This window comes from Mauremys mutica, chromosome 4 (genome assembly GCF_020497125.1).
Source record: "Mauremys mutica isolate MM-2020 ecotype Southern chromosome 4, ASM2049712v1, whole genome shotgun sequence".
NCBI classification, from domain to species: domain Eukaryota; kingdom Metazoa; phylum Chordata; order Testudines; family Geoemydidae; genus Mauremys; species Mauremys mutica.
The window spans coordinates 161,832,284-161,855,768 of NC_059075.1; the positions used below are offsets into that span (position 1 = coordinate 161,832,284).

At 64.1% G+C, this 23,485-nt stretch overlaps 2 protein-coding genes across 2 annotated transcripts in view; one reads left to right on the forward strand and one right to left on the reverse strand.

Annotated features, from left to right (window-relative positions):
• Positions 1–3,650: 3,650 nt before the first annotated feature.
• On the reverse strand, positions 3,651–18,056 carry LOC123369778 (F-box/LRR-repeat protein 19-like). The gene is made up of 13 exons (XM_045015729.1): positions 17,634–18,056; positions 14,222–14,426; positions 13,436–13,579; positions 12,274–12,360; positions 11,666–11,866; positions 11,319–11,351; positions 10,792–10,932; positions 10,079–10,268; positions 9,557–9,893; positions 7,642–7,805; positions 7,341–7,502; positions 6,457–6,675; positions 3,651–5,978 (listed from the first exon to the last, which is right to left on the reverse strand). The coding sequence occupies exons 2-13, from the start codon at positions 14,393–14,395 to the stop codon at positions 5,779–5,781; spliced, it is 2,052 nt and encodes a 683-aa protein (XP_044871664.1). The 5' UTR covers positions 14,396–14,426; positions 17,634–18,056; the 3' UTR covers positions 3,651–5,778.
• Positions 18,057–21,613: 3,557 nt separating this feature from the next.
• Positions 21,614–23,485, forward strand: part of LOC123369228 (zinc finger protein 629-like) — a 30,344-nt gene continuing 28,472 nt past the window's right edge. Inside the window, exons 1-3 of the mRNA XM_045014584.1 lie at positions 21,614–21,680; positions 22,853–22,970; positions 23,110–23,201. Coding sequence (XP_044870519.1) covers positions 22,880–22,970; positions 23,110–23,201 — 183 coding nt within the window. The 5' untranslated portion in view covers positions 21,614–21,680; positions 22,853–22,879. The remainder of the gene's footprint in view (positions 21,681–22,852; positions 22,971–23,109; positions 23,202–23,485) is intronic.

A 23,485-nucleotide genomic window follows, 5' to 3' on the forward strand; every position in this document is an offset into this window, starting at 1 on the left:
GTTGGGCTGGAAGCCAGGACTCCTGGGTTCTTTCCCCAGCTCTGGTAGGGGAGTGGGATCTAGTGGTCAGAGCAGGGGCAGGGGCTGGCAGCCAGGACTCCTGGGTTCCATTTGCGACTCTGCCAATGTAATTTGCATGTAAACCAGTGTCAGGCCATTTACCCATCTATAAAATGGGCATCTCAAATCTACTGACAGGAAATGGAGTTAATGAATGTTCCTTACAGGCTACGAGGGACTTCTCCACCTCCAGCCCACCTAGTCTGGCTTCAGGGATGCCCCGGCCAATTAGGGCACAGTTTCTATTCCTTCAGGCAAGAGGGCAAATTCTTCTCGGGGCTCAAGCCAATTTCCCGTCCGTGGGGCCCAGAGGCTCTCAGAGGCGGAAAGGCAGAGGAACCATTAGGCCATGTAGTCTGAGCTCCTACATAGCCCAAGCCAGAGACGTTCACTCCGTGATTTCTGCCAAGGGTGCAAAGCTTGTAGGGTGTCTGCCCAGCGTCGCCTTTGCCCCCCAAGTCACCGAGAAGGCAGCGCAGTGCTGGAAGTGGGGCAGCAGGTAGGGGGGGACCAGATCGATGGGTGGGTAGATATGGGGATGGATACAGGGTTGAGTAGAGAGCTCTGTACACAGATGGGGAGATAGATGGATGTGGATGGATAGATCCTAGGGCTGTCAAGCAATTCTAAAAAGATAATCATAATGAATCATGCAATTAATTGCATTGTTAAACAATCCTAAAATATCGTTTATTTAACTATTCTGGATATATATTTTCAAGTAGATTCACTTCAATTACAACACAGGTTACAAAGTGGGCCGTGCTCACTTTATATTTATTTTTTATTACAAATATTTGCCCTGTAAAAAAACAAAAGAAATATTATTTTTCCATCCACCTAATACAAGTGCTGTGGTTCAAGCTCTGTATCATGGAAGTTGAACTGACAAACGTAGAATTATGTAGGAACATATAACTGCATTCAAAACTAAAACAAAGTCCACTCAGTCCTGGTCAGCCGAATACTCAAAACAAGGTTGGTTACAATTTGCAGGCAATAATGCTGCCTGCTTCTTGTTTACAATGTCACCTGAAAGTGAGAACAGGCGTTCGCATGGCACTACTGTAGCCGGCGTCGCAAGATATTTATGTGCCAGATGCGCTAAAGATTCATAGGTCCCTTCATGCTTCAACCACCCTTCCCGAGGACGTGCGTCCATGCTGACGACGGGTTCTGCTCGATAACAATCCAAAGCAGAGCAGACCGACGCATGGTCATTTTCATCATCTGAGTCAGATGCCACCAGCAGAAGGTTGATTTTCTTTTTGGATGGTTCGGGTTCTGTAGTTTCACCAGAGTGTTGTTCTTTTAAGACTTCTGAAAGCATGTACCACACCTCGTCCCTCTCAGATTGTGGAAGGCTCTTCAGATTCTTAAACCTTGTGTTGAGCGCTGTAGGTATCTTTAGAAATCTCACATTGGTACCTTCTTTGCATTGTCAAATCTGCCACAAAAGTGTTCTTAAAATGAACATTAGCTGGGTCATCATCCGACACGGCTATACACGAAATATATGGCAGAAAGTGGGTAAAATAGAGCTGGAGACATACAATTCTTCCCCCAAGGAGTTCAGTCACAAATTTAATTAACATTTTTTTTAAACGAGCGTCATCAGCATGGAAGCATGTCCTCTGGAATGGTGGCCGACGTATGAAGGGGCATACGAATGCCGGCTACAACAGTGCCATGCGAACACCAGATCTCACTTTCTGATGACATTGTAAACAAGAAGCAGGCAGCATTATCTCCAGCAAATGTAAACAAACTTGTTTGTCTGAGCGACTGGCTGAACGAGAAGTAGGACTGAGTGGACTTGTAGGCGCTAAAGTTTTACGTTGTTTTGTTTTTGAGTGCAGTTATGGAACAAAAAAAATCTACACTGATAAGTTGCACTTTCACCATACAGAGATGGCACTTCAGTACTTGTAGGAGGTGAACTGAAAAATACAATTTCTTCTATCATTTTTACAGTGCAAATATTTGTAATAAAAATAATATAAAGTGAGCCCAGTACACTTTGAATTCTGTGTTGTAACTGAAATCAATATATTTGAAAATGTAGAAAAAGGATCTAAAAATATGTAATACATTTCAATTGGGATTCTATTAACAGTGCAATTAAAACTGTGATTAATCCCAATTAATTTTTTTAATCCCAATTAATTTTTTTGAGTTAAACGCTGAGTTGACTGTGATTAATCGACAGCCCTAATAGATACATACAGGGGTGGGTGGATAAATGGGAATATTTGGGGATGGTTGGATACATAGCTAAAGGGTTGGTTGGGGGGGTAGATACAGGGACAGATGGGGGGGTATCTAAAGGAAAGGATGGACAGACGGATGGAGGGATACACACAAGGCTGGGTGGGCATGTCCCGGGAGGGAGGGACGGACAGACCCAGGACTGGACGGGTACCTTCGGGGTGGGGGGATGGGTACCTAAGGGGGCGTCTGTCAGATTAAAGAGACAGACTGTAATCACTCAGGGCCTGTCCTCGTAACAAGCTGGACTTTGTCTAGCGGGGCCGAGAGTCCCTCAGGGCCGGGACCGGCCCCAGCGGGGGCCCTGCAGTGCCCAGCCCAAAAGCGGCCTCGATCTTGGCTAGGGCCCATGTGGCACCTGCGAGCACCCCCCCCCCCGCTGCCCCTCCCCCACCCCAGCACCAAGCTAAACCAAAAAAGTAGAAAACAAAAAACCCGAAACGATATTAAAAAACACATTTTTTCCAGCAACGTAAAGGAAAAAAACAAACAAAAAAAATTAAAATAAAATAATAAAAAAACCCAACAATTTTATTTTGCAGTTTTTTGGAAGAAAATGGAAGGGAGGAAAAAAAATATAAACAGGCTTAAGACCAAAACCACAATTTCTTTTTTTGATTTTTGTTTTTTTATCGCAAACCGTATAGTACAATGCAGAGCCCCTGCAGTCAGGCCCGGCGGCGGGGTTCCGGGAGCGGCTGGCGGGGTCCGCAGAGGGCTGGCCCAAAGGAGAACTGGGGGGGGGGGGGAGGAGAGACTGGTTATTTCTGAAACCCAGGGAGGGTGGGGGAAGGGAAAACTTTGGTCCTTGGCTGGGGTTGGAGTCGGTCTAGTGGGAAACTGGGGGCCGGGGGGGTACCAGGAACCGTGTGAGAACGATGTCGCCATCTAGTGGCTGCAGCTCACACGGCGGATGCGAGGGGAGAGACTCAGTGGCTCCCGGGGGACATGGATGGAAGGGGTTTGGGGGGGATCCGTGGGCGTCTGGGTTACCCTAGGAGGAACGTGGGTGCGATCAGGGCTGCGCAGGGGACGGGTCTGTGTCTCTGGGTAGGGGCCGGCTCGCTCGCTGGGGAAATCTGGCTTGGTTCAAAGGGAATCTATCTGTAGAGTGTGTCTGTCTGTCTGTCTACGGGATCACCACGTGTGTCTGACTGTGTGTCTATGGGATCGCCACGTGTGTCTGACTGTGTGTCTATGGGATCGCCACGTGTGTCTGACTGTGTGTCTATGGGATCGCCACGTGTGTCTGACTGTCTACGGGATCACCACGTGTGTGTGTGTCTGTCTACGGGATCACCGCGTGTCCGTCTGTCCGGGGATCTCTCTGAGGGACTGCCACGTGTCTGTGGGATCCGTCCATGGGTCTGTCCGGGGAATCTCTCTGAGGGACTGCCACGTGTCTGTGGGATCCGTCCATGGGTCTGTCCGGGGGATCTCTCTGAGGGACTGCCACGTGTCTGTGGGATCCGTCCATGGGTCTGTCCGGGGGATCTCTCTGAGGGACTGCCACGTGTCTGTGGGATCCGTCCATGGGTCTGTCCGGGGGATCTCTCTGAGGGACTGCCACGTGTCTGTGGGATCCGTCCATGGGTCTGTCCGGGGGATCTCTCTGAGGGACTGCCACGTGTCTGTGGGATCCGTCCATGGGATCACTGCATGTCTGTGGGATCCAACCATGGGATCGCCGCGTCCATCCGTCCATGGGATCGCTGTGTCCATCTGTCTCTCTCTCGGCTCTGCCCGTCTGTCTATGGGACCCGTCCGTCTCTCGGCTCTGTCCGTCTGACCTTCCCAATACTCCCCCCCTCGGCCCCACCCCGTAGCAGCAGCGTTAGCCCAACGTGCCTGCTGGGATTTTCTCTCCAATATTTAAACTTTCGGTCTTTTAAACCTGAGGCATTTTCCATAAAAACACCCGCTTCAAACGACCCAGCGCAGAGCCGGGCTGGAACCGGGGACCCCGCCCCCGAGCCTGCGGAGGGAGGGAGGGTTCGCCAAGGCCCGGCCCCGCCAGGAGTCCGCATGGAGTGTGTGACGCTGGAAGGGACACGGAGAACTGGCCAGGAACGGGGAGCTACCGATGTGGGGGTGGAGCTATGTGGGAACCCCCCCCCCCAGATTCCTCTTAACCCTTGATAGGCAGCGTCCCAACTGAGGGGGGGGCGCGCCCCCAAACAGACCCAGCCTTAAGGGTCCCCCGTCAAGCCCCACAGACATCCCCATCAGGCTGGGGGATTCCCCCCCCCCCAGACCTACGCTGCCCCCCAGCACCGACAGATCGCCGCCCCCCCGGGAGGGGGTGCCCCAGGGGATTGGGGGGACGACCCCCCGACATTTCCTTGGCCTTTAAACACTGAACAGAAACAAAAACGGGGGGAGGGGAGGGAAATACCTTTTTCTTTGCGTCTTTCGCCTCCGGCGGCAGAACCTACAGCTACGATTCAAGTAACGCGTTAGCCGGGGCGCGGGGGGGGGGTTTCAAGTATCAAAAGGAAGGTCGCCTGCCCCGCCCTGCCCCCCAACCTCCCAGCTGCGCAGCGGGACGGCCGCCCCACGGAGAGAGGATGCCACCGCCCCCCTCCCCCCGCTGCCCAAATCGGGGACCGGGGGTCTCCCCACTGCCAGGCCGTCCCACCACACCCCACAAACCAAAGGGCCAGACCCCCCTCTCCTTGGGGCACGGACCAGGGCGCCCCCCACCCCCTCCCCTGATCCACAGGTAGAACCGCTGCCCTGCCGGGCAAAGCCACGCCCCCTTCCCCCCAGTGGGAGGAGCCGGGGGGAAGCGGAACCGTTTCGGAAAAGGAGGTTCAAGTTTGGGGGCCCGGGGAGGGGGATCCGAGCCCCCTCCCCCGCAGCTGAAGGGGGAGGGGCATTAGGAGGGCCCCCCGCCCCGGGGAGGAAATCCAGACACTGCCCCCACAAGTGGTTATTTAAAGCTGGTCGATCCGAGGGGGGCGGGGCATCGGGCAGGGGCGGGGCTGCCCCCCAGGGAGTGAGTGGGAGTGTGTGGGGGTGGGGATAAACCATCAGTGCTACAGCCCCCCCACAGAGGGGGTGCGGTGGTGAGGGGGGGGCCAGATCCAGTAGCCACACACTTGGCAACGGACACAACCAATTCCAAAGGCAGCACGCTGAGGAGCTGGGGGGGGGGGGGGAGATTTTTTAAAGGGGGAGGGGATGTGCCCACCAGTACCAGTGCATTCCCCCCCCCGGCATCCTTGCTTCCACCCCCCCGGGGGGCAGTACCAACTCCAATGAGCCCCCCCCAGACACCCCCAAATGGGATCCCCTCCCAAATCAGAGATGGGTGGGGAGCGGGTCCTCTCCCCGGTCCCCCCCTGGCCGCCCCCAGCCCCGGAAGGCCCCCGGACCCCCATGATTCAGTGCATGGCTTTAGTAAAAGGTCTCTTCAAGTCTCTGGCACAGCCTGGCCCCGCCCGGCTATTAGCTGTCTTTGATCAGCAATTTCTCCTCGGGGCAGCGGAAGGGCGGCCCGGCAGGCGGGGGGGCCGGGGGCCCTGAGTCCTCGCAGAAGCGGGCGCAGCCCTCGGGGGTGACGTGGCGGCAGGAGCGCAGATCGACGCGGGAGAGGCGCGGGCAGCGTCGGAAGAGAGGCAGACACTGGTCCGTCAGGCGGTTACACCCTGCGGGGCAGAGGGGGGGGGGTGAGACCCGGGGCCTTGGCCTCTAGGGGGCGCCTGATCCAATTAACTCCGTAATAGTACGTGTGTCTGTCAGACAGTCCTGGGATGGGCTGGCAGGGGCTGCGGGTCGGGAGTGAGGGGCACCAGCAGGGCTGGGGGGGGGGCAGGGCCGGGCTAGCAGGGGCTGCGGGTCGGGAGTGAGGGGCACCGGCAGAGCTGGGGGTGGGGGCAGGGCCGGGCTAGCAGGGGCCGCGGGTCGGGAGTGAGGGGCCCTGGCAGAGCTGGGGGGGGCAGGGCCGGGCTGGCAGTGGCCGCGGGTCGGGAGTGAGGGGCCCCGGCAGAGCCGGGCTGGCAGGGGCCGCGGGTCGGGAGTGAGGGGCCCCGGCAGAGCCGGGCTGGCAGGGGCCGCGGATCAGGAGTGAGGGCCCCTGGCAGAGCTGGGGGCGTGCAGGGCCGGGCGCGAGGCCCCGGTGCTCACCGGAGAGGTTGATCTCGGCGAGGCTGTCGCGGAGGGGCGAGTTAGCAGCGGTCAGCAGGTTGACGGACTGGTCACCCACGTGGTTGCAGTGGCTCAGGTCCAGCTTGGCGAGCTGGGGCGTGTGGCGGACGACGAGGCGCAGCGAGGAGTCGGTGATGTCCAGCCCCGACAGACGCAGCTCGGAGACGTTCTGCAGCCGGCCCCGGCTCTCGGTCTGACCTGGGGGAGCAGCGACAGGTCGGCTCCCTGCAGCACGGCGCCCCCTGGTGCCGCACTGGGGCACGGCGCCCCCGCGAACCCCTGAGATCTGCGGCACACCGCCCCCTGGTGCCGCATTGGGGAACGGTGGCCCCGCGAACCCCTGAGCTCTGCGGCACACCGCCCCCTGGTGCCGCACTGGGGCACGGCGCCCCTGCGAACCCCTGAGCTCTGCGGCACACCGCCCCCGCGAACCCCTGAGCTCTGCGGCACACCGCCCCCTGGTGCCGCACTGGGGCACGGCGCCCCCGCGAACCCCTGAGCTCTGCGGCACACCGCCCCCTGGTGCCGCACTGGGGCACGGCGCCCCCGCAAACCCCTGAGCTCTGCGGCACACCACCCCCTGGTGCCGCACTGGGGAACGGCGCCCCCGCGAACCCCTGAGCTCTGCGGCACACCGCCCCCTGGTGCCGCATTGGGGAACGGCGCCCCCGCGAACCCCTGAGCTCTGCGGCACACCGCCCCCTGGTGCCGCACTGGGGAACGGCGCCCCCGCGAACCCCTGAGCTCTGCGGCACACCGCCCCCTGGTGCCGCATTGGGGAACAGCACCCCCGCGAACCCCTGAGCTCTGCGGCACACCGCCCCCTGGTGCTGCACTGGGGCACGGCGCCCCCTAGCACCCACCTGGCTTGCTGTCTGTGGGTGGCAGCAGCAGCTCCCGGAGGTGCGAGTCCTTGACGTCCTCGATCCAGCGCAGGTCGAGCAGCCGCAGCGAGGGGAAGCTGGCGGTGCTCAGCGCCGAGACGGAGCACCATGAGCAGCCTGTAAGGACCAGCTCCCGCAGGCCTGCAGGGGGCAGCAGAGAGGTGCCGCGTCAGGGAGAGAACCCGGGAGCACCTGGCTCCCATTTCCCCACCAGGCCTCACTCCCCTCCCGGAGCTGGGGAAAGAACCCAGGAGTCCTGGCTCCCAGCAGTGCCCCCTACCCTGTAGCCTATTGATGAGCCACATGAGCTGCTTCTTGGAGATGTTGGTCCAGCTGAGGTCGAGGCTGGCCGGCTGCCGGCGGATGATGCCGCTCAGCATAGACGGGGTGATCGATTTCCGGCGGCTCAGGTCGATGCGGGTCCAGAGGCGCTTATCACAGCACCTGCGGGGGGGGGGGGAGTGGGGGGGAGCAACTTAGAGAGCACCACTACTACAGTCAGTACGGTAGCAGTACCAGCATCCCCCCTAAGCCCTAATGCGATCAACATGGTACCTACCGTCATCCCATCTAGCACAGCTTCCACCCAGAGCACTAATACAATCAATACGGTAATAGCACCAGCCAGCCGCCGCCGCTGCCTCCTCTGAATCCGGTAAAATTGTATTAATTCAGTAACGGAAATAGCACCAGCCCTACCTCCTTTAATACAATCAATACGGTAATAGCACCAGCCGAGGCCTCCTCTAATATGATCAATACGGTAGGGTTACCAGCTTCTCCCCACTATGCTGGTATATAAGGCCCCACTTGATTTGCGATATTGTCAATCCCTAATTCTGTCAGCCGGAAACCCTGGCTGTGGGCCCCCCCCGGGGGCTCCCTCTCTCAGCCCCCCCCACCCGCATTAATGACTGTAATATAGGTGCAGCAAGATGTCTGGTTATCAAAAAGATAGCTCAGCCGGCATCACATAATACTTGTTCCAGCCAACGTCTCTGAAGTACGCCGCTCTTCCCCGGCTCTTCCAATTACCGCCGTTAATAAAGGGCCGTTAGTACTTTGCCGGGACTTTCCATGTCTTGGCCGCCACTCAGCCGCAAGCATTGGACAAGCATCCCAGGACTCAAGCAGGGCCGCACTTATACAGGCAATACGGTGAGGGCAACAGGTGTCACCATCTCTAATACAATCAATACGGTAAAGGCACCGGTTTCCTGCCAGTACGCTAATACAGTCAATACGGTACAGTAACCCGGCCCCGCCCTCGTTCCCGGGCAGCAAAGCGCGACCCTGCGGCTCCCCCGTGTGGCCAGAGAGACCATTGCACCCTCTGCAGCCAGCAGCGCCCCAGGGACCCACCCCTCCATCCCGGCACCTACCGCCTCACCCCCCGCCCCAGGGACCCCCAGCCCCCTGGCACCTACTGCCCCATGGGACCCCCAGCCCCCCAGCACCTACTGTCCCACATCTCGCCCATGGGACCCGCAGCCCCACCCCTGCCCCCCAGGGACCCCCAGCCCCCCGGCACCTACTGCCCCACATCTCGCCCATGGGACCCGCAGCCCCACCCCTGCCCCCAGGGACCCCCAGCCCCCCAGCACCTACTGCCCCACATCTCGCCCATGGGACCCGCAGCCCCACCCCTGCCCCCAGGGACCCACAGCCCCCAACCTGGCCCCAGAGACCTACCACCCCACACCTTGCCCATGGGACCCCTACCTCCCGCCCCATGGGACCCACCCTCCCAAGACCTGTTGTCCCATGGGACTTCTACACCCTGTGCCCAGGGACCCCCCCCACTCCTCCCCCTGCCCTCAGTGACACTCTCCTTCCCCACTCTTACCCCCCTCCCCCCGGCCGCACACCCTGACAGCCCCACACCAGACTCCGGTTAGGGCTCGGGAAAGCGGCCACTCAAACACGGCGCCCCCTAGTGCCGCCCTCAGGCATCAGGGGCAGCCTCAGCTGCCAGGGGAGAGCGCCCCCTGCTCAGCCCCCCCCCCCCACACACTCCCCCTAGTGGTGCCCTTGGGACCTGCGTATTGCCCAGCGCCCCCTAGTGGTGCACAGGGTTCCTACAGCTTGTCAGCCTCCACCCTGCCCCCTAGTGGCGCAGTGAGGTACGTCAACACCCTTCCCAGCACCACAGCGCCCCCTACAGGGGCCTGGGGGGATCGCAGCTCCGCGCTTACCATCGGCTCCAGGTCCGACACACCCGCATGCAGACGCAGAGCTCGCGGTAGCTGAGGTGCTGGAAGACGGCCAGCCAGACGTCGCGCTGCATGACGTGGTCCGAGCCGCTGTCCAGGGGCAGCGAGTCCGGCTCGGGGCTGTCGGGGGGCGGGCGCACCACGTGCCGCTCCAGCTGCAGCAGGGGCTTGGGGGGCGAGGGCACCAGGGGCCACTGGAGGAACTGAGTCCGGGCCACCATGTGCAGGCCCGTCTGCCCGGCCGGCCGGCCCCCCTTCCGGCCCCCGGCCTGCTGCTTGGCTCGCTCGCTCCCCTGCTGGCGGCCCGGTGGTGGTTCTCCTTCTCCTGACAGTTCGCCCGCGGCCCCTTGGGCTGCTTGCCGTTGCGGGCCGCCTCCGAGCCCCCGTTGCGGCCTTCCTCCTCCTCCTCGTCCTCCTCGTCCTCCTCCTCGCTGGCGCTGAAGCCGAGGGCGGCCAGGCGCTGGGCCCGGGAGGCGGGCGAGGCGGCCCGGCTGGAGCCCCCACCCCCGCTGGAGCCCTCCGAGCCCCGCGAGTCCGTGTCCGAGTCCGAGTCGGAGCTGGAGCTGGAGCTGCTGCTGTTCTTCACCCGCTCCAACATCTGGCACATCTGCTTGAAGCGCTCCAGCTTCTCCCGCTGGTGAGACTTGTCCGACTGGGCAGAAGGCTCCAGCGGTCCCTGAGGTGCCTTGGTTTTCTGGGGGGGAAGGGGGATTATGGAAAACGGACCCTTCCCCTCCAGGGGGCGCTGGCTCGGATCCGGCCCCAGGGCAGGGACTGGCTGGCTCAGGGGGCGGGGAATGGACATGGGGCCTCTCCCCTCCAGGGGGCGCCGGCTCCCATCCAACCACAGGGCAGGGGACTGGCTGGCTCAGGGGGTAGGGAATGGGACATGGGGCCTCTCCCCTGTAGGGGGCGCTGGCTCCCATCCGGCCCCAGGGCAGGGGACTGGCTGGCTCAGGGGGCAGGGAACGGGACATGCAGCCTCTCCCCTGTAGGGGGCGCTGGCTCCCATCCAACCACAGGGCAGGGGACTGGCTGGCTCAGGGGGTAGGGAATGGGACATGGGGCCTCTCCCCTCCAGGGGGCGCCGGCTCCCATCCAACCACAGGGCAGGGGACTGGCTGGCTCAGTGGGGCAGGGAATGGGACATGCGGCCTCTCCCCTGTAGGGGGCGCCGGCCCCGATCCAGCCCCGGGGGGGCTCCGGTCTGCTCTCACCTCCAGGTCGCTGGGGCCGATCTGGCTCAGGTGGATGGTCGAGTGGGAGATGGACCCTTTCACCTCCAAGTCGCCGCTCCCCACACGGCCCCAGCTCGGCAGCGGCTGCCCCTTGTTCCCCTCCGACGGCTGCTCGGAGGCCTGCGGGGGCAGCGAGCGGGGCAGGTCTCAGCGGGGAGGCCAGCAGGACTGCGCCCCTCGGGGGAGGCCCACGGGACACCCCCAGCGCCGGGCAGCCCCCCCCGATCCCAACGCGCGCCCAGTGAGCCCGCCACCGACTAGCCCCACCTGAGACTCCAGGGATAATTGGCAGATACGTCAATATCAGGGACGAAAAAGAAACCGGGGCCCGGAGCCTTTCCCCTCTGGGGGGCGCTGGGTCAGACCCACCCCCAGGCCACGGGCCTGGCAGGCTCAGGGAGGGGAGGAGAGGCGGGAAGGGGACGGAGCCTTTCCCCTCTGGGGGGCGCTGGCCTCCCCTCCTCCCGGGCCCAGAATGGGGCAGCTGGAAGATCAGAGCCACTCACCTTCTTCAAGTGTTTTTCCCGCCCGCCTTTCAACTGCAAAAGACAGTCAGAGAAAGACACAGTTAACAGAGCCCGGACTCCTGGGTTCTAGCCCGGCTCTGGGAGGGGAGTGGGGTCCAGTGGTTAGAGCAGGGGGGGCTGGGGGTCAGGACTCCTGGGTTCTAGCCCGGCTCTGGGAGGGGAGTGGGGTCTGGTGGTTAGAGCGGGGGGGGGGGCTGGGAGCCAGGACTCCGGGGTTCTCTCCCCAGTTCGGGGAGGGGAGTGGGATCTAGCGGCTGTGGGGCGGGGGAGGATGAAGCCAGGACACCTGGGTTCTCTCCCCAGTTCCGAGAAGTGGGGTCTCTGACCTTCTTCTTGGGCCCCGTGTCGGGGGGCGGCAGCTCCTTCTCCTTCTTGCGCTTGTGGGCGCTGGCGGGGGGCTCGTCCGCGGGGGGCGGGGCCGGCAGCAGCTTCTTCTTGTGCTGGGCCAGTTCGTCCGTCAGCTTCCAGCGCACCCCGTCCTCGCCGTTGTCCGCCCGGCGCTTCCCGGCCCCGTCGCCGCCCGAGTCCTGGGGGCGAGAACGGGTGGGTGCCCCTCCCCCGGCACGGCCCTTCGCCCCCCCCGCAGGAGCCCTGGAGGGGAAAGGCCCCGGGGCCCATTCCTACCCCCCCCCCCGAGCCAGCCAGCCCCCTGCCCTGAGGCCCATCCCGCGCCCCCTGGAGGGGAAAGGCCCCAGGTCCCATCTCCATCCCCCCGCCCTGAGGCCCATCCAGCACCCCCTGGAGAGGAAAGGCCCCAGGTCCCATCTCCAGCCCCCCCCAGCCCCCCGCCCTGAGGCCCGTCCAGCGCCCCCTAGAGGGGAAGGCCCCAGGTCCCATCTCCAGCCCCCCGCCCTGAGGCTCGTCCCGCGCCCCTGGAGGGGAAAGGCCCCGGGTCCCATTCCCAGCCCCCCCCCCCCCCCGGGCGGGTACGTACCTTGGTGGATTTCCCTTCTCGTTTGCATTTGGGGCACTCCCAGCAGTTGGGAATCTCATTGTTAATCACAGCTTCCGCCTTCCCCATCTGGGTGGACGGACAGAGAGACCTTCAGCCACCCAGCCCGGCCTCGACTCAGCCCCCTCGCCGGCGAGGGGGGTCACGGACGCCCTCCCCCACCACGGCAACAGCAGAGAGCGTCCTCCCCACTTCCCTGCCGGGCAAACTGAGGCACGGAGCCGGGCAGTGACTTGTCCAAGGTCACACAGGGAGTCTTGGGCAGAACCAGGGAGAGAACCCAGGAGTCCTGGCTCCCAGCCCCCCCTGCTCTAACCCACCAGCCCCCACTCCCCTCCCAGAGCCGGGGATAGAACCCAGGAGTCCTGGCTCCCAGCCCCCCCTGCTCTAACCCACCAGCCCCCACTCCCCTCCCAGAGCTGGGGAGAGAACCCAGGAGTCCTGGCTCCCAGCCCCTGCGGCTCTCACCACTAGGCCAGTGGTTCTCAACCAGGGGCACGTGTACCCCTGAGGGCACCCCGAGGTCTTCCGGGGCCACATCATCTCACCTAGCTATTGACCGAGTTTTACACCAGGCTCCATAAGAAGCACTTGTTCCTTCTGCTCTGAACGCTACAGCCGGAAAGGCAAGTCCCGGATTTCTGTTCCAGCTGATTTACTTTATAACGACACGGGGAGAAGGGGAGGCAGCAAGGTTTCCGTACGAGCGCCTGTGACACTCGCCAGCGTTTGAGGGCTGGTTTTGTAAGTACGTTGTTGTTAAGTGAGGTGCAACTTGGGGGGAGGCGAGACAAATCAGACCCCGCAAAGGGGAGCAGGAGCCTGGAAAGGTTGAGAGCCGCTGACCTAGTCCCCACTCCCCTCCCAGAGCCGGGGAGAGAACCCAGGAGTCCTGGCTCCCAGCCCGCCCTGCTCTAACCACTAGCCCCCACTCCCCTCCCAGAGCCTGGATAGAACCCAGGAGTCCTGGCTCCCAGCCCCCCTGCTCTAACCACTAGACCCCACTCCCCTCCCAGAGCCGGGAGAGAACCCAGGAGTCCTGGCTCCCAGGCCCCCCTGCTCTGACCCACCAGCCCCCACTCCCCTCCCCGAGCCGGGAGAGAACCCAGGCGTCCGGGCCCCAGCCCCCCCGCGGGGCGCTCACCTGGAGGCAGGCGGGGTGGACGATCTCGTTGCAGATGGAGCACTCCATGAGCGACAGGTTGAACTTCTCCTCCTCCCCCTCCACCGTGTCCTCCTTCCCGGCCTCGCCGCAGAGCAGGCACACGGCCGTGTGCGGCAGGACGGGCTGCGGGCGGCAAGGAGAGGCGCCGGGGCCAGCTGAGCGGGGCAGCTCAGGGACCCCTGGGGCACCCTGCCCTGCAGCTGCCCTGCGGCTGCCTCTGGGGTGGGGCGCAGGGGCCGGTTATCGGGGATCCCTCCCACAGCGCGGTGATGCAGCCACCTCTGGGGCGGGCTGTGCAGGCTGCTTATCCGGGGCCCCCGGCTCGGTGACGGGCTCCAGGGGCTGGTTATCCGGCCCCCCCCCCCCCGGCTCGGTGACGGGCTCCAGGGGCTGGTTATCCGCCCCTCCCCCCCCCCGGCTCGGTGACGGGCTCCAGGGGCTGGTTATCCGGGCCCCCCCCCCCCCCGGCTTGGTGACGGGCTCCAGGGGCTGGGTCTCCAGGCCCCCCCCCCCCCGGCTCGGTGACGGGCTCCAGGGGCTGGGTCTCCGGCCCCCCCCCCCCCGGCTCGGTGACGGGCTCCAGGGGCTGGGTCTCCAGGGCCCCACCCCCCGAGCTCGGTGACGGGCTCCAGGGGCTGGTTTTCCGGGGCCCCCCCCCCGGCTCAGTGACGGGCTCCAGGGGCTGGTTACCCGGGGGCCCCGGCTGGGTGACGGGCTCCAGGGCCCGGGTCTCCAGCCCCCCCCCGCCCCGCCCCCGCCGCTCACCGCCGTGCATTGCCTCTGGAGGCAGGACTGCTTCATGCGCCCCGGGCCTCCGAACTTCTTCATGTCCTTGCAGAAGTGGCACTCGCCGCACTCGCTCCGCTGGCAGGCCTTGCACTTACGGCAGCGCGTCCGGCGCCGGCGAGATCCAGCCCCCGCCCCTTTGCTGGACGACATTGGCTACCTCCCGCTTCAGCTACTCTGCAGGCTGGGGGCAGGGAGACGCCGGGGGTCAGGGGAGAACGCCCCGAAACACTCCCCACGGAGCACCCGGGGAGGGGAAACTGAGGAACAGAGCCCGGCACAATGTCCCACAGGAAGCGATCAAGTGGAACCCAGGAGTCCTGGCCCCCAGCACCCCCGTTCTAGTGCCCCCAAATCCCAACCCTCCCAGAGCTGGGATAGAACCCAGGAGTCCTGGCTCCCAGCCCCCCTGCTCTGACCACTAGAACCTGCTCCCCTCCCAGAGCTGGGGAGAGAACCCAGGAGTCCTGGCTCCCAGCCCCCCTGCACTGACCACTAGACCCCACTCCCCTCCCAGAGCTGAGGCGAGACCCCAGGAGTCCTGGCTCCCAGCCCCCCCGTTCTAGTGGGAGGGGACTCCAGGGTTCCACTCCATCGCTTCCTGGGGGACATTGTGCCGGGCTCCAGCATCTCCCCAGCCAAACACCGCTACAGTTAAAGGCTCCAGCTCGTACCCCTAAGATGCAGCTGCCTCTGGGGTGGGGCCGCTGGGGAACAGCCGCACAGTGACCCTACAGGATCCCTCTGTCACCCAGGCACCTACAACAGGCCCAGCTAACCCGGTCTCCCGCCCCCCCAGCACTGGGTCTGACAGTCACACGTGTCATCGGCCTGTATTTGACACTCCAGCACAGCATCAGGGAGTTCCACAGGTCACCACAGCAGCCAGGGCCCCTGCCCGACCCCCCCTAGCCATTAGGCGAAGGCCTGGCCCCACTCCTGCCACGCGATGTGCGGCAGGGCACGCCTGAGCCCGAGACACGGGCTCCGAGCAGAGACGGGTGTCGACTCTGGAACCTACTGACGGCAGACGAGCCACCAGCATTATTAATGGTTCCACTGCGGTCCCAGACCAAACACAATTTCAGGGAGGTCTTGTGAGGGGCACGAGGGGACCGAGATCAGGACCCCATCGCGCCAGGCGCTGCACAGACCCACGGTGAGAAACACACCCTGCCCCCACCAGCTCCCAGTCTAAGCAGACATGGGGAAGGGGGATAATCCTGCCTTTAACACAGACGGGGAAACTGAGGCCCAGAAAAATTCAGGAACTTGCCCGGGAACATGGGGGTGGGGGTCTGGGCAGAGCCAGGACAGAACCCAGGAGTCCGGGCTCCCATCCCCCCCATCTCTAACCCACTAGAGCCTTCCCCGCTCCCAGAGACAGGGACAGAACCCAGGAGTCCGGGCTCCCAGCCCCCCTGCCCTAACCACTGACCCCAGCTGGAAAGCAGCTACTGAAATCGAGAGTTCCTGGGCAGACAGACCAGAGCAAGATACCCCCGCGGCTACGCGCCCCTCGGCCGGCCCCAGCTCCCCTGGGCCTGCCAGGAACCCCCCCCCATGCCCCTTAACCCCACCCCCACTGTCAGCTTCCCTCCACAGCCCCAACCCTGCCCCCCATTCTACTGTGATCAGCAAAGAAAAGAGAATAAGGAAATTATCAGTGGAGCAGGGGTGGGGAGGGGCCCAGGGCTGGGCTAGCAGGGGCGGCGGGTCGGGAGTGAGGGGCACCGGCAGAGCTGGGGGGAGCAGGGCTGGGCTAGCAGGGGCTGCGGGTCGGGAGTGAGGGGCACCGGCAGAGCTGGGGGGAGCAGGGCTGGGCTAGCAGGGGCTGCGGGTCGGGAGTGAGGGGCACCAGCAGGGCTGGGGGGGGGGGCTGGCAGGGGCTGCGGGTCAGGAGTGAGGGGCACCGGCAGAGCTGGGGGGGGCTGGCAGGGGCTGCGGGTCAGGAGTGAGGGGCACCGGCAGAGCTGGGGGGGGCCTGGCAGGGGCTGCGGGTCGGGAGTGAGGGGCACCGGCAGAGCTGGGGTGGGCAGGGCTGGGCTAGCAGGGGCTGCAGGTCGGGAGTGAGGGGCACCGGCAGAGCTGGGGGGGGGCAGAGCTGGGCTAGCAGGGGCTGCGGGTCGGGAGTGAGGGGCACCGGCAGAGCTGGGGGGGGGCAGAGCTGGGCTAGCAGGGGCTGCGGGTCGGGAGAGAGGGGCACCGGCAGAGCTGGGGGGGGCTGGCATGGGCTCCGGGACGGGAGGGAGGGGCACCGGCAGGGCGGGGGGGGGCTAGCAGGGGCTGCGGGTCGGGAGTGAGGGGCACCGGCAGGGATGGGGGGGGGGCTGGCAGGGGAGGCGGGTCGGGAGTGAGGGGCACCGGCAGGGCTGGGGGGGGGGCTGGCAGGGGCTGCGGGTCGGGAGTGAGGGGCACCGGCAGGGCGGGGGGGGGCACGGCGGGGGGGGGGGGGGGCAGGGGGCTGCAGGTCGGGAGTGAGGGGCACCGGCAGGGCTGGGGGGGGCTGGGGGGGGCTGGCAGGGGCTGCAGGTCGGGAGTGAGGGGCACCGGCAGGGCGGGGGGGGCAGGGCTGGCAGGGGGCTGCAGGTCGGGAGTGAGGGGCACCGGCAGGGTCCCCCCCCCACCTACCTGGCCCGGCATCCTGCGGCCGGGGCCCGCCCCTGGGCCGGCGGGGGGGCCGGGCGGCGGGGATCGGGGCCAGCCCCCCCCGAGCCCCCTGGCCGGGCTGACACACGAGCCAGATTGAGCCAGACACAACCCAGCGCGTCCCCACCGGCTATTGCTTCCCCGGGAAATCGCGCAGGGAAAGTTTGGTTCCTGGGTCGCCCCCCCCCGCTGCCCCCCGAGATCGCCCGGGGACGCCCCCCCCCGCATCCCGCCCCCCCGTCTGCCCGCAGCCCCCCCCCCATGCACCCCGCAGGGGGGGGGGTAAATCCTGCCACAACAAAGGGGCCTGGCAGAGGGGGAGGGGGCTCCCCGGGCCCCCTCATGCCCGGTGATCTAAGGGGGGGCCCCAATAGCCCCCGCCCCCCCGCTTTGGCTCCGATCTCCAGCCCCCCCCCAATGCTTGTAGGGCTCTGCTCCCTGCCGGGCCTGCGGTGGGGCAGCTCCCGAAACCAGCCTGCCCCCTCCCCCCCCATCTCCGCACCCCACAGCCCCGCGGAGCCCCCCCCGAAAGGCAGCCGGGCCGGGGGGGGCAGAGCCGGGGGGGGGCGCTGGGGAAACCGGCCAGATCTCAGCAGAGGCAAATCAACTTACCAGGAATCCCGGCCGGCCCCGGCGGCCTGGCCCCTTCGCAGGCACCGACCCACCCATCCCTGGGGTGGCTCTGGGGTTTTGGGGGGTGGGGGCCCCCCAGAGACCTGCGGGGGGAGGGGGAGGCGCTTACCTGCTGGGTAGCCATGGGGCTGCGTGGGATCCGCCGTGGGTCACGGGCTCTTCCATGGGGGGGTGGTGGTGGGGGGTGGGGGGGGGAGAAACTGCAACCAGCCCAGACTTTTGTTTCCTTCGGCCCTACGGCGGGGGGGGGGGCGGGGGAGTTGGGGGGGCTCGGAGGCGGCCTCTGAGGTGCAAAGTGGGGCACCCCCCTCGCCTCAGCCTGACCCCCCACCCCAACCTGACCCCCACCCCCTTTACCCTTCCCGGCTCTCTTGTCCTTGGAGGAGGAAGGGGAGACGAGGCCAAGCGCGCCCCCTCTCTGCAGACCCCCCAGGGGGGCACCCCAAATCCTCAGCACTTCCTGGGCTTTTTAGGGGGGGGTCTGAGCTGCCCAACCCCTCCCAAAGAGGAACCGGGTCCCCCCCTCCTCCTTCCAACCCCCCAATAGGAATCAGGGTCCCCCCTTTCCAACCCCCCCAGTAAGGCTCAGCCGCCCCCCTCTCTTTCCAAGCCGCCCCCCCCCCCGTAAGAAGCAAGGCCCCCTCTTTGCAACCCCCCACCCCGATAGGGAGCAGGCCCCCTGCTCTTCCCAAGCCCCCTCCCCCCACTTAGGGAGCAGCCCCCCCAACAGGGCTCAGACCCGCCCCCCGCTGCTCAAGCTGCTGCCCCCCACCAATAAGGGGGTTCCCCTCCCTTTTTAGGGGGGGCTTTGCCCCTTTCTATCCTGCCTCCCCCCCTCGGGGGAGTCTGTGGGCTCCCCCCAATTGAGGAGGGGGAGCTCAGGCCCCTCTCTGCCCCCCCCTAATTTAGGGGTCTAGCCTGGGGGGTCCTGCGCTGCCCCAAGCCCCCCACACACATATGGGGGCGGGGCCTAAGCTGCCTTCCTCGTTTCCCCCTCCCCCCACTCGGGCTGGCTCGTGCGGGGGGGAGGGGCTGCCCCAGCCCCCCCTAAAAATGCAGAGCGGGGGAGGGGTGCAGCTCCTGGGAGGGGGGGGGGCTGGGCCCCAAGGCTGCTGCTCTTCTGCTGCTTCGGCTGCTGCTGCCCCCTCCTGCAGCCTGGCTCATCCCCCTCCCCTCCCCCTCTCAACCCCGCAAACACACAAAACCCATCATGGCGGCCCGGAGCCAGCCCAGGCCCGCGCGCTGCCTCATGGGATTCGTAGTTCCCCGGCCACCAGGCCGCGTTCGTTCCGAATGGGAGGGCTGGCGTGTTTGGACTACTAGGCTCATGGCGGCGCAGGGAAGCCGGGCCCGCGCAACGCCTCATGGGAGATGTAGTTCTCCACCCTCTCCGCTGAGGCGCGTTCATGTCTATGGGGAAGGGGGGAATGTTTGGACTACAAGTGTCATGGCGGCGCAGGGAGGCAGGGCTCTCGCGCTGCCTCATGGGAGATGTAGTTTATTTTACTGCCTCCGCGCCCTGGTGTTTTCCTATGAGGGAAAAGAGAGTTTGGACCAAAAGTGTCAAGGCAGCGCTGGGGGTGAGGTGTGGGGGTGGGCCCTCGCGCTGTCTCATGGGAGATATAGTTCCCCACCCCACTGAGCCCATTTATGTCCGGGGAGGAGGGCATGTTTGGACTACAAGTGTCATGGCGGCACACAGCAACGCCTCATGGGAAATGTAGTTCCTCAGCCACCCGAGTCCCATTCATTTCTAAGAGAAAGGGGATATGTTTGGACTACAAGTGCCATGGAGGCGTGAGGGGGAGGATGCGCAATGCCTCATGGGAAATGTAGTTTTTGACACCCCTCCCCTCCCCCTCGAAAAGGAGCACTTTTGTTCTTTCAGGGAAGTGGGAGATTTTTAAATTACAACTGTCATTGCAGTGCAGCCAGGCTCATTCCTGGCAAGGCCTCATGGGACATGGGGTCCTCACGCCCTCCTGGACTACAACTAACATGGCGGCGCTGCCCGCGCACGGCCTCATGGGATTTGTAGTCTTCCCCCTTCCCCCGTGATACCTGGAAAGCAAAGAGGAGAAAACTGGACTACAACCATCATGGAGGCTCAGGGGTGGGGAGGGGAAAATTCCTTGCAAGACCTTATGGCAGTTTGCCATTGAGTTACAGCTGGGGTGTAGGAGGAAAGGGGCTTATGGGAATTGTAGTCCAGTTCCCCTGCCCCAGCCCCAATTCATCTCAAAGAGCATTCACTCCCAGCCCCTGCCCCCCCCCGACCCTACTCCCCTCCCAGAGCTGAGAACAGAACCCAGGAGTCCTGGGTCCCAGTCCACCCCCCTGCTCTAACCCACTAGTTCCCACCTCCACCTGGCGTTGGCACCAAGACAAAATTCTGCCACCCTCATTCAGTATGGCGGGACTAGCCAGGGACTAACATTACTCCACAATTTCTGCGGCGTTACCAGCCCCACGTGCTCAGAAATCGTGATCAAAGCCTCTAAAAATCGCCACCTCAGTGTGGCAAATCACGAGATTTCATAAATGAAATAATATCTCCCGTACTTGTTAGTTGCCTTCTTGGCTGAGCGCTGATGGGGGTAGTGTCTTCAGCCTTTCCTCCAACAACATGGACTAAACAGTAATTATTTTGCGCTTTTAAAGGCAAGCAGAGTTTTTTCACATGACTCCAGAAGCTTGAGGCATTAGGGGGGAGGGGAACAATGGAAGATTCCTGATTAAATGGTTGCATGCAGCTCAGGATCTGCTCCTGGGTCGAAGTTGTGCGAAGATAGCTATAACCCTGACCTGAATAGTCCCTCCCAAGCAGGAGCACCGCCAGCTTTTTTGGCGCTCTAGGCGGCAGAAGGTCCCACCCCCAAAATGCTGCCCCCAACAGAGGTGGCGGAAGGTCTCGCCCCCAAAATGCCACCCCCGACAGAGGCGGCAGAAGGTCCCGCCCCCGAAATGTCGACGACGGCCGGGGCGGCCGAAGATCCAGCCGCTGCAGTCGCCGCACCCCAAATGTCAGTGCCCTAGGCGACCCTCTAGGTCACGTAATGGGTTGCGCCGGCCCTGCTCCCAAGCAGAGCGCTGATCTGACCCACTTTGCTATATCCACTGACCCCGCTAATTCTTCCCAGCAGCGTGTGGCTTTCAAGAGCAACAGAAAAACCTCATTCTGATCTAATCTGGAGCGATGGCATTTTCAGGGCCAAATTCTGAGCTCAGTGACCCTAGTGTAAACCCGGAGAGAGCCGAATCTAGCCCAAGTTTAACTCCGGATCGGAAACTGGCCTTCCTGGCGCGCTGACCAAGAACAGCAATTCAATTAACGCTGAAACTCAAGTCCATGAGGGTATTCCTGGAGTTAAAACTAAGGCAGGGATAAGTGTGGGTCAGAGCACCCCCCACTGAGCCCTACCCCACAGTGCTCCCTAGAGCCGCACTGGGGCCAGCCCTGACCGCCAAGGGAGAGCGCCCCCTACTGAGCCCTGCTCCCTGCAGCACAGCGCCCCCTAGCGCCGCACTGGGGCACTGGGGCCAGAGCTGACCACCAGGGGAGAGCGCCCCCTGCTGAACCCTGCTCTCTGCAGCACAGCGCCCCCTGGTGCTGCACTTGGGCATTGGGTCAGCCCTGGCTGCCAGGGGAGAGCGCCCCCTACTGAGCCCTGCTCCCCGCAGCACAGCGCCCCCTAGCGCCGCACTGGGGCCAGCCCTGGCTGCCAGGGGAGAGCGCTCCCTACTGAGCCCTGCTCCCTGCAGCACAGCGCCCCCTAGCGCCGCACTGGGGCACTGGGGCCAGAGCTGACCACCAGGGGAGAGCGCCCCCTGCTGAACCCTGCTCTCTGCAGCACAGCGCCCCCTGGTGCTGCACTTGGGCATTGGGTCAGCCCTGGCTGCCAGGGGAGAGCGCCCCCTGCTGAGCCCTGCTCCCTGCAGCACAGCGCCCCCTAGCGCCGCACTGGGGCCAGCCCTGGGCGCTCCTACTCTCCACAGCTGAGTGAAGGGTTAATACGACCGATCAGTGGAAGCCTAGACAGGACCAGGCGGGTCTACCCTGGGGGGAATGAAATAAGAAAGGGACCTTCCGCTTCCTCCCCCCGCCCAAGCAGCTGGGGGGGGGGAGCCCCCGTCTCCCCTAGCCCCCGGCCAGCAGGTAGGTCGGTGGGTGCAGACAGGGCGTCTCTGCAGCCTGCAGAGCTGGGGGGTGCGCGCGGTGATTTGCTCGGCGATGGCATGGTGCGGAGGAAGCAGCCGGGGATGGGATGGGATGAGGGGAGGGGTCGGAAAGGATCCGCGTTCCCCAGTCGCCCCTGAGCTCAGCCCCCTGGATCGGGGCCCCACCCGGGAGGAGCGAGCCCCCCAATCCCTGGCGCTGCTTAGTCCGAGACATCTGGGAAGGGAGATGAGCCCAGCAGAGTCGCCCCAATGCCACCAGCCCTGGGGGTGCATTGCGGTGAGGGGTGTGTGCAGGGTCCTCCCAACCCAGCCAGCCCTGGGGGTGCATTGGGGTGAGGGGTATGTGCAGGGTCCCCCCAACCCATCCAGCCCTGGGGGTGCATTGCAGTGAGGGGTGTGTGCAGGGTCCCCCCACCCATCCAGCCCTGGGGGTGCATTGCAGTGAGGGGTGTGTGCAGGGTCCCCCCAACCCAGCCAGTTCAGGGGGTGCATTGGGGTGAGTGGTGTGTGCAGGGACCCCCCAACCCAGATAGCTCTGGGGGATGCATGAGAAGAGGGGGTCTGTGCAGGGACCCCCAACCCAGCTAGCTCTGAGGGTGCATTGGGGTGAGCGGTGTGTGCAGGGTCCCCCCAACCCATTCAGCTCTGAGGGTGCATTGGGGTGAGCGGTGTGTGCAGGGTCCTCCCAACCCATCCAGTTCAGGGGGTGCATTGGGGTGAGCGGTGTGTGCAGGGACCCCCAACCCAGATAGCTCTGAGGGTGCATTGGGGTGAGCGGTGTGTGCAGGGTCCCCCCAACCCATTCAGTTCTGGGGGTGCATTGGGGTGAGTGGTGTGTGCAGGGTCCCCCCCACCCAGCTAGTTCTGGGGGTGCATGAGAAGAGGGGGTCTGTGCAGGGTTGCACCAATGCCACCAGCTCTGGGGGTGCATTGAGGTGAGGGGTGTGTGCAGGGTCCCCCCAGTTCCACCAGCCCTGGGGGTGCATGGGGAAGGGGTGTGTGCAGGGTCCCCCCAACCCAGATAGCCCTGGAGGTGCATGCGGGGTTCTGTTCAGGGTGCCCCCAGTTCCGCCAGCTCCTGGGATGCACAGTGAAAGGGGGCAGGGTTCCCCCCCACCAACCCAGCCCCATATTTTGGGTGGTTTGCAGGTGAGGGTGAGACAGAGATTGGTGAAGATGGACGCCCCCAGAGGACTGTGGGAAGCGTGGAAGCTGCACCCCAATCCTGCCCTCCAAGAGGAGGACCAGGAGCCCCACATGCTACAAGGTAGGGCTCAGAGTTTGGGGGGGTATCCCCAGCAGGGGGCGCACTCCTTGAGGAGGAGGGGCTCTAGGGGGGAGCCCAGGGCTGAAAGGGAGGGTTGGTTACCCCGGGGTCTCCTAAATGATTTGCTCTTCTCCCTCAGATCTCACACATCCCCAGGGGTCTCTGCCTAGCTCGGAGAGGCGTGAGCGGCAGCGGGGCAGGGCTGACCCGCCCTGGGAGCCTGGCATCCAGGTGGGTCATGGGGCTGGTGGGTTCCTGGGAAGATGAGCCTGGCCTAGGTTCTGGTCTTAGTGACCCCAGTGTACGTCTGCTGTGGGTCTGATCTGGGGCAGGAGTGAGCAGGCGGGATACCAGGCTAGATGGGCACCTAGGTCTGATCTGGGGCAGCATGGAGGGGCGAGACATCCATCTAGCCTCGTATAAGTGTTGCTAGGAAGTGAGGCTTCTGGGATAGTCCCACAATGCACTGGGGCATGTGGGCCTGGGCAGCCCAGGGGACCCCTGCTGGGATATTC